Raw genomic sequence first — 9335 nt, 5'->3', positions numbered from 1 at the left:
AACACCATACATTACATTTGGCACACTTAAGGCCATTTTTTAAAATGGAATAGTTATTTTTGCAGTTCATTTTCTAAGACAGCTTGATCTCCGAGGCTCCGCCTTGTGTGTGCCAACCTAGAACCCGCTTGTTTTCGTGGGCAGCTGCTCAAAGAGGAATTCGCGAGCGGATTAAAACGCCACCTTTGGGTGTTTGAAAAAAGCTGATTTTGCATAAATAGCTCTTTAAGCACCAGTCACGTGCCCGGTGTGAATTGCACACCTTGGGGCAACTTAGACGCACCAATTAACATGAGGGATGCTGTATGACTGTGGGAGGCAGCTGGAGGAAACCTCTGGATGCACGAGGTGAACATGCAAACTCCATACAGGAAGGTCTCAGCTGAGAATCGAACCACATCCTTTGAGCGATGAGCCGAGACTGCTAACAACTGCACCACCGTGCTGCCATCTGAGGCAACTCTGTAAAAGAAATGTCATTTTCCGCTTACGACAAAATCTGAATTAAAAAAAAAAGTCATTTTGAGGGACTTGCCGCGGTAAAAATGTATGTTTTTGTGACGTGAACTCCAACTTTGTGTGGTACAGTTGCTTTATTTGAATAATAAAAAAAAGCTGCCAATTTTTCAAAGTTCCCCAACAGAAAACAAATCCACTTTTAAATAAAAAAAAACATCCCAAACGGTTCTTTTAAAGTCTCCCCCGACATTGAAATAAATGAAAACAGTTGAGACCACTTATAGAAAATTTTAATCAAGCACAAAAAAACAACCAAACAAACCATAAAAGACTCATTAAAACCCTTCTTTCCACAAAAAACCTGACAATAAAAAAAAGTTTGGTGAACAAACGTGCCGCGCTTTTAAATCAACGGTGAAGTAAATGAACTTCCGGGTACAGGTCAGGAAGGGCGTCGAGGACACTTGTTTGGCTGGAGGACTCATCTGGACTGCTCGACTGTGGAGGAAGAGGAGAGCAGTTAGCCTTCGCTCCATGAGCAACGGCCGAACACAGAAGCTTTTCAGCAGCCGGTTAAACGTTTGACCAAAGCTCCAGCTGCCACACATCCACTGACTGTACAAGAGACCCAGACAGACCACGGAAAACACTTAACCTCCGGCTAAAATGAAATGAAGTCAATTCAGCCGCCGTGTTTTTGCACTACGACACAAGTTGGAGCTATTGGCCGTCCAAACAGGAAGTACCCGCTGGTCCCAGAAAGCCGAAACCCCATAGACTTCTATAGAGAAATTAACAGCTTCTACTCAACCCTCCTCTGATACCTTTTTTTAAACATGTTTTTGCTAATCCTAATTTTTTCTTCCAGATTTTTTACTTTATTGCAACTTCAAGTTCTAAACTTACCAATCAGATGCCTCGATGTGGTGCCTGCTGGCCCCCACCTCAAACGTTCAAGACATTTAACAGTATCCCCTTTTAGTGGAAGGGGTGCGGTTTTCCAACAGGCTCACTCCTGATTGGTGAAAGTGGTTGCCATGGAAACGCTGACTCAGACCGATCACTGCTTATGGACGTTGATGTGGACAGAATGACATTTTTGAAAGGCCTTTGTCCATCTCTATTTGCTGTCAATGTTTGGAGCCAGACAACTTTAGTTAGCAGTGATTGGTACAAATTGGTCTGAGTCAATGTTTCTATGGCAACCACTCTCACCAATCAGGAGTGAGCTTGTTGGAAGGCCACACCCCCGCCGCCTGAAGGTGGGCTCAGGATAATCTGTCAAGCATTTTGAACGCTCATCAGGAAGACCATCTACTTTTATTGGTTGGTCAGTTTATAACTCGAATAACTTGGATTAAAGAAAGAAATATGAAAAAATAAAAAATTAAATAAAAAAAGGCAGCAGAGCTTGAATTAGTACTTTCTGTTTGTAAATGCCTGGTAGGAGGGGGTCACTCTGTCCCAGTCAGTGGTTACTCGTAGAAACATTTTGAATGTTGCACATTATCAGTGCAACTTCCCAGAGATGCATTCGGTGTCGGCGAGGACTCACTGTAAGAGGATATGTCAATCTCCTCCGGCAGCTCGGCCACGTTGACCTCAAAGCGGTCCTGCACATCGTTCAGAGTCTTGGCGTCGGTCTCATCGGACACAAAGGTTACAGCCAGTCCTTTGGTTCCAAATCTACCGGCACGGGCAACCTGATGAGCGCAGGAGGTGCGGTTAATTCCAAAGACGCCAAAAGCAAAGCCTAAATGGAGCTTCGAGCGCTCACCCTGTGCAAATATGTGTCGGAATCTTCCGGCATGTCGTAGTTGAAAACGATGTTCACCCTCTCGATGTCCATCCCTCGCCCAAACAGGTTGGTGGCCACCAGGATCCGCCTCTGGAAGTCCTTGAACTGCTGATAGCGAGACAGCCTGAGAGAAGAAAGAGAGCTGTGCTCAACCACGAGGCCGCTTTTCCCCCCAGCATGTTACATTTGTTTAGATCTCTGGAAACCAAAGTCCCACCGCTCCTCCTGAGCCATCCCTCTGTGGATGGCGATGGCAGGGAAGTTCTGCTCCACCAGAAGCTGTGACAGAGCAATACAGCGCTGGACAGACTTGACAAAGATCACCACCTAGAGGCAAAACAAGACACTGCACATCAACATCCTCCAATGGACATCCTGGATAAGCTCTAAGTTCTAGACGTGTGGTAGTTAGTTCCACACCAACCCACTCACCTGGTTAAACTCCAAGACATCAAGAAGATCAAAGAGCTTGCGGTTTTTCTCGCTGTCCTTCAGCTTGCAGTAGTACTGTTGCAAACCATGGAGGGTGAGTTTGGTCTCATCGTCGACAAACACCTCCATAGGCTGCAGGTGAGACCACAAATGTTTATTTAAAAAAGAAAGAAAAGCTCAGCTGGAATTTTCTTTCACACAGCAGTCACCCGGGTCACTCACATCCTGCATGAACTTGCGGCAGACGGGTCGGATCTCCTTGCTCAGCGTTGCGCTGAACATCATGACCTGCTTCTCGTGAGGCGTGATCCTGAAGATGTCCTGAACGTCACGCCTCATGTCTGCAACACAAGAAAAACACAAACCGTTGTCTCGTGAAGCCCTTCCTTCTCAGAAGCCCGTTTGGGTTCAGGAGGCAGAAACTCACCGAGCTGCTCCAGCATTTTATCACACTCGTCTAGGACAAAATGCTTGATGTTTTTCAGGTTCAGGGTCTTGTTACGGATAAGGGCGAGGATCCGGCCGGGCGTTCCCACCACGATGTGGGGGCAGTTCTTCTTCAGCACATCTTCGTCGTTCTTGATGGCCATGCCGCCGAAGAACACCGCCGCTTTCACGGTGGGCATGTACTTGGAGAAACGCTCGTACTCTTTACTGATCTGGAAGGCCAGCTCTCTGGTGTGGCACATGACTAACACAGTCACCTGGGGAGGAACACACCCGAAAAATAAACAGCTGATCCGTCCAAATGTGAGATGAGGATAGGCAGGTGCCGCTGGGTTAGTCGAAATAGAAGAAAAAGCTTCCAAACACATCCAGACTTTAACTTTTGAATAAATCAAAGCAAACTATACTGTAATGATTTATGAACATTTTACAACAGAGCCATTTCGTTCAATCGGCAGACGGTGGGATCTTAGTACGACGGGGAGTAAACCGCAGTTAAACGCAACAAAAGAAGAAGAAAACATTTGAACATGCACAAAACAAATTTCAAAAGATATTTATTATTTTAAACTTTGCTGTCACTAATACGTAACAGACACAATCATAGGTATCGATCTGTTTTAGCGGAAGTGATATATGGCTCATTCATGCGTGGTGAGCAGATCGCGCAGTACGTCACGTAATGTTTCCAGAGCTCAAATACCTAGACTCTGACAAAGAAGTTGCACTGCGTCAACCAATCAAGAGCTCTCCTTTGGCTGACATGTCAGTGGGTGGAGTCCAAAACAAGCATGGAGGAGAATCAGATCAACCTCCTCCTGAACTTTATATTTTTCTTATTTCCTGCATTGACTTTATATGAGATATACAGATTACAGGGCATTTTCATGTAGCGACGAGCCTAAAACTTTTGACAATAGCTCCTCTGCATGGTGGAAGGCGTGACACATTCTTGACGAGCATGCGTGAAAACAAAGACGGCGAGTGGGAATTTGCAGTACGAAGCGCAATTGATGTTTAGCAGCATTACGGTGAATTCTTCTTTAAATATTCAACACTGGCTTGTTAAGTACAAGACATTCCTAACTGTGACTCAACGCGGGTTCTGCATCTTCTGAAAGAAACCAACATACCTGCCCATCGACGGGCTCAATCTGTTGCAGGGTGGCCAGTACGAACACAGCAGTCTTGCCCATACCGGACTTGGCCTGGCACAGAATGTCCATGCCCAGAATGGCCTGTGGAATGCACTCATGCTGGACTGAAGACAGGACAGGAAGAAGACATCACTGTCACTTCACAATAAAACACCAGCACCAACCTTTTTTTTTTGGGTGGTGGGGGCAGATTTACAAATGTTATCTTTTTATGTTATCTTTCATTTAAGTTTGCTCTTTTACAGCTTATATCAAAGCTTACAAACCATCAGCAGAGTCCAGTTATCACTTTAATACTGGGGCAAAGGATTCAAATAAAGATAAACTACAATTTTTTGTGTGTTCAAATAAAAGCCGATGGACAACTCTTTTTTAATACCAAGTAATGAAATAGAACAGAAACAGTGAAACGTTAATGAATTGCATTATGGGACCTTCCATCAGGTAGTCACATGCGGCCTTACCTTCAGATGGATGTTCAAAACCGCAGTCGATGATGGCACGGAGCAGCTCGGGCTTCAGGAGGAAATCTCTGAAGCCCGAGCTGTGGATGGAGACGTAGGAGCCTTTCACCTCCTTCTTTCCCGTGGGGGCTGCGCTCTCTGGGGCTCCCTGAGGCTCATCGTCATCTTCATAATCAAGCAGCTCGTTATCAACGTCATTCTCAGCCATTTTGTGTGAGGTTTTTTCTTTTTGTTTCTCTTCTGCAAAACAAACAAATTATTTTAGAGTTTTGTTGTTAAAGTCCGAGAGATTTGTGACTGACTTTAAGCCAGAAAAGAACATTGTTATTTAACACCAGTTGTCCTGCAGTCATTTAGGTACTAGCAGCACCTTTTTACACATAATTTAGTTTGAAAACAACCGTGTACGTCGTGTACCATTTATGCTTAACATTTATTAGGATTAATAAAAACAATTGAAGAGGCTGAAGGATAAAATAAACCCTCAAGAGAAGAAATTTCACTGGCAAATTTGTAATTAAAAATACAACAAGGAACACGGCAAATATTAACACACAATGGATTTAAACTGGGCATGAGAGTTTTTTTTTAAGTTATAAATGCAGCGTTTTGTTTTAATAGTTTTGGTTATCGAATAACCATGTTAGCTTAGTTAGTGATTTTTCTATAGTTTCCATGATCGACCTTCATTAGAGGCACCAAAGTACTCAAACATTTCAAATAAATTTAAATAATTAAATTCTGGCTTGGTGAGTCGCGCACAAACATAAACAAGTCAAGATATGGACCGAAATGGTCATTTTTTGGTCAAACCGAATACCGATTACCTGTTGTTAGCCATGATGCTAATTATACCCATTGTACTGCATCACCGATGCTAGCGTGGCGAAAGAGCACGCTCAAATCACGGCTATCACAAAACTATAGTAACTAGATTTATGGAATACATTGCTTTTATTGATAGAACTTTAAAGTCAGAGATAACCTTCGCCTTTTCATATAAAAATGGGTTAAAATGATGATCGTCGGTTCTATGAAATGCTAGGCTAAAGATAAATGCTAAAGCTAACAATGCATTTAAGCAAAAATTACTGCTTAAGTACATTTATATGGGTAACTAAAATTTGTAATTCACTCATAATCACATTAGTGATTTACAACAACAAAAGTTTATCCGTTTAAAAATAGTATTACACTTCTACCTTTGTGAATTTAGCTGCAGGTCCACCGGATCAGTACCGCATGGAGAGGCCTCAGTTGTTTTCCAGGATTAACCGGAAATGCTGCGTCGCATTCTCAAAAACCTTCCTGTGATTGGTGAATCTTTGTCACCTGATGAGAACAGCGATTGGCGATTGGCTAGAAATGTTGCCGCAGTTGCTTGTGACAGACAGAAGCGGGACTTGAGAGAATAGAACTGCCATGAAGTATGGAAACCCACGAGGGACAAGGAAAAAACAATTTATTGCGGAAAATTAAATGAATTTACGTTTTGGAATCTTATTTACTTACTTTAATAAGAAATACAATAAAACAAAATTTACGTGTATTAAAAACAAAACAAAATAGTAACTGTGAGAAGTTTCTTAGAAACACCAGTTGTCTTGCAGTTCTTTTAAAGTAAATTGAAAATAATGTCATTTAGGTACTAGCAGCACCTTTTTACATATAATTTTGTTTAAAAATAAATGTCTGCGTTGTGTTCCATTTACACTTAACAGATGTTTGGCTTTTTGCAGAAATTTAACTGAAGGGTAAAATAAACCCTCCTAAAGAACAATTTTTTAAGGTGGAAGTAAACATCTCACTGCATACAAATCACAACGTTTAGTTTAGGTATGTATTGAGGATAAATAATAATCATTTTCATGCAACCACAAGGGGGAATAATTTAAAATGTGCCAGTCCCAAGTCCGAGTTAACTTGGAGAAAAAAAACACTGGAATTTATTTTTTCTATGTTGTGGAGCACAAACACAACCTTCATGTTGATTCGGTTGTACAGGTAAATGACAACAGTTGCTTGGTTGACTTACAGAGTCAAACATACATACAGTTTCATGCAGAGAAAGAGAACCACAGATGAAACACTAGCTTTGAAGACGCTCCTGGAGAAGAACAGTGAGGACCTGCCACAGAAGCCCCTTACAGGCTAAACACACCTGATCCAGGTAATCAACAGCAGATAAGGCAGGACTTTAAAACCAGAGGGTCCTCGAGGCCTGGAGTTTGAAACCCCCTGATTTAGACAAAGTCCATGACAGAGAAAACTGATAGACGTTTTGGGTTGTGATAGTGATCGTTAACTAAAGAGGTTGATTTATTGCTTGAAAAGGAGTGGGAAGAAGCGAGACTGAGTTCATTTTTTGATAGTTTTACAGTTTTTGTAATCCAGTTCTGATCAGGTAGATTCTTTTCAAGTTACAACATCAAGTGCTTATTGATGATTGATTATCTTCAGAAAACATTCATTCATGATTTCAGTAAACAGTAACGGTAACCGACATGTAATATTCATTGATCATTATTAGAACACATGATCATATTAAACCAGTGATTGTTGCTATACATTACAGGCCAAGCAAAGAAAATCCATAGCTTATTAATTGTTATTCAAACCTTTCAGTAATCATTGTTGCACATTACAATGTAATACTCATTGGTTGTCATTAAAAGAGCTTTGATTATTTCACCACAATCAAATTCATACATGTATTTGGAATTATTAAAGCACCAGTTGATACTCGACTCCTCGTATCTTCACATCCTGAAATCAGAGTTTCTTTCTACATTTTCTTGAATATTTGGACATTTGGAACTTTTTTGAGCTCATTACTTAACCCGTTCCAAAGTTAAGAGCCAAACACCGACACAGAAACTTTTCTTTTTGGTTCTTATCAGTTTGATCGTGAAGTTCCTACATCCTCTCAGTCTGTAGCCTCCTTCATTTTCTAAGAACTGTTTTTGGATGTTGAATGGTAACGATTTCCCACTGGCTCTGTATAAAAGTTGTTGGTGTAAAACCCACAAGGTACAGTTTTAAAAGTCAGAATTGATAAAATAAATTGAATGATCAAGATATCCGGCTTTGTGTACAATTCTTATGGCTCATTTTTGAAGTAAAAAGAGGGGATTTAGTGAACCCTTATAATTATTCCCCCAAATTTCTATAGGTCACTATATGGTAATATTAAGGAGCAGTACAATAAATATTAATTGTCGTATTCTAATATGTTTAGATTTATTTATGATTGAAATACTTTTTGAGACTTTAGTTTATTTGTGATTTCCGCTTTTGACCTCATGCATTTGTTCACTGGTATGTGGGCGGGGGGATGGAGGAGGGAGAGAGGACATGGCAGCTCTGGAAAAGGACTGAGGAGGTTGAAGTCGACTCCGTTGAGGATGAGGAAGATGATGAAGGAGACGAGTATTAGAAGAAAAAAAAAAACAATAGGGATCAGTTGCAGAGGAAAGATGTGGTTCTAGCATTCCACATGTGTGTTCATCATAGAAAATGTGATGTTTTTCAGTGAAATGTCCTGGAAATGTTTTGAGTAAAAGGGAATCTTTCATGCATTTAAATAGAAAGTGAAAAACAGAAATGCAATAAAACTATTCTTTCCCATCAGGTAAGGTCTCACTGTTTTTTTAAAGCAAGTTTGTTTAATGTTTTTGGTCACATTTCTTTTAATTAAATGTAGATTTATTCTGATAATATTGTATTTATTAGTTCTTAAAGCATGTTTGCTCTCACTGATTTTAAATGTTTTTTCTTTGGTGAAATTTCAGTTAAACATTAAGCTAGTTTCTGAAACAAATATTTCCTTTAACCCAAACGTGTGACGGGGCGCCGCTGTGAAAGCAGCCTGCAGGCTCACTGAGCTCCATCACTCCAGGAAAGATGAAAAAGTTTTGTCGTCCTGCAACGTCGCAACCAGCAGTGGTCAGGATCCACAAAAGCTAAATCTCTGAACATGTCCGCATCTCTTTCAAATTTTACAATTAATTGTAATGTTGAATTGAATTTTAAATAAATATTTCTGTCTCTCTGAAGCTGACTTTTTTGCTCGATACAAAGGTAATAGGCTAGATGTTAAATACTTTTCTTATTAATTAATAAAAATAGTTTTTTCTTGTTAATGTTCAGATTTATTGGTGGAGATTTATTGCAATAAAATCTTGAAAACTACTGTATTTTGTTTCTACACAAACTTTGCTTCATTATCTGGACAACAACGAGCGGTAGAGGTCTCTGCGCAGAGCAGCCGGACTCATAGCTTTGTGTTTGCAGTCAGGGAAAGGGGGCTTTGTTACGGCGTGCGCTTCAGACCGAAGTCCGTCCGGCTGCTCTGCGTGAATCACTTTTGAGTCATTTAATGCAGTTACATTGTGAAATGAAAAAGCATTTCTGTTAATCCATAGTAATTGTCAAATTCGATATTTCTAATTGATAATTGCTACACATTTACCAGAATTCTTTTTGAAAATGAAATGTCAAATACCATTTTCTTTATCATATTAATTAAGTGACAGAATGAGGGGTGTTGAAGAAGAAAAAGAGGTTTGGCGGACTGCT

General features: G+C 40.5%; 1 protein-coding gene across 1 annotated transcript; it reads right to left on the bottom strand.

Annotated features, from left to right (window-relative positions):
* Positions 1 to 727: 727 nt before the first annotated feature.
* On the bottom strand, positions 728 to 6149 carry LOC101168128 (ATP-dependent RNA helicase DDX39A). Its single transcript, XM_020706801.2, has 10 exons — positions 5960 to 6149; positions 4758 to 4997; positions 4270 to 4397; positions 3117 to 3393; positions 2912 to 3030; positions 2690 to 2821; positions 2475 to 2584; positions 2237 to 2381; positions 2015 to 2162; positions 728 to 957 (listed from the first exon to the last, which is right to left on the bottom strand). The coding sequence occupies exons 2-10, from the start codon at positions 4963 to 4965 to the stop codon at positions 941 to 943; spliced, it is 1284 nt and encodes a 427-aa protein (XP_020562460.1). The 5' UTR covers positions 4966 to 4997; positions 5960 to 6149; the 3' UTR covers positions 728 to 940.
* Positions 6150 to 9335: the final 3186 nt, after the last annotated feature.

Source organism: Oryzias latipes, chromosome 8 (genome assembly GCF_002234675.1).
Source record: "Oryzias latipes chromosome 8, ASM223467v1".
Lineage (NCBI taxonomy): Eukaryota > Metazoa > Chordata > Actinopteri > Beloniformes > Adrianichthyidae > Oryzias > Oryzias latipes.
This window is presented reverse-complemented; position numbering and strand designations above follow the sequence as displayed.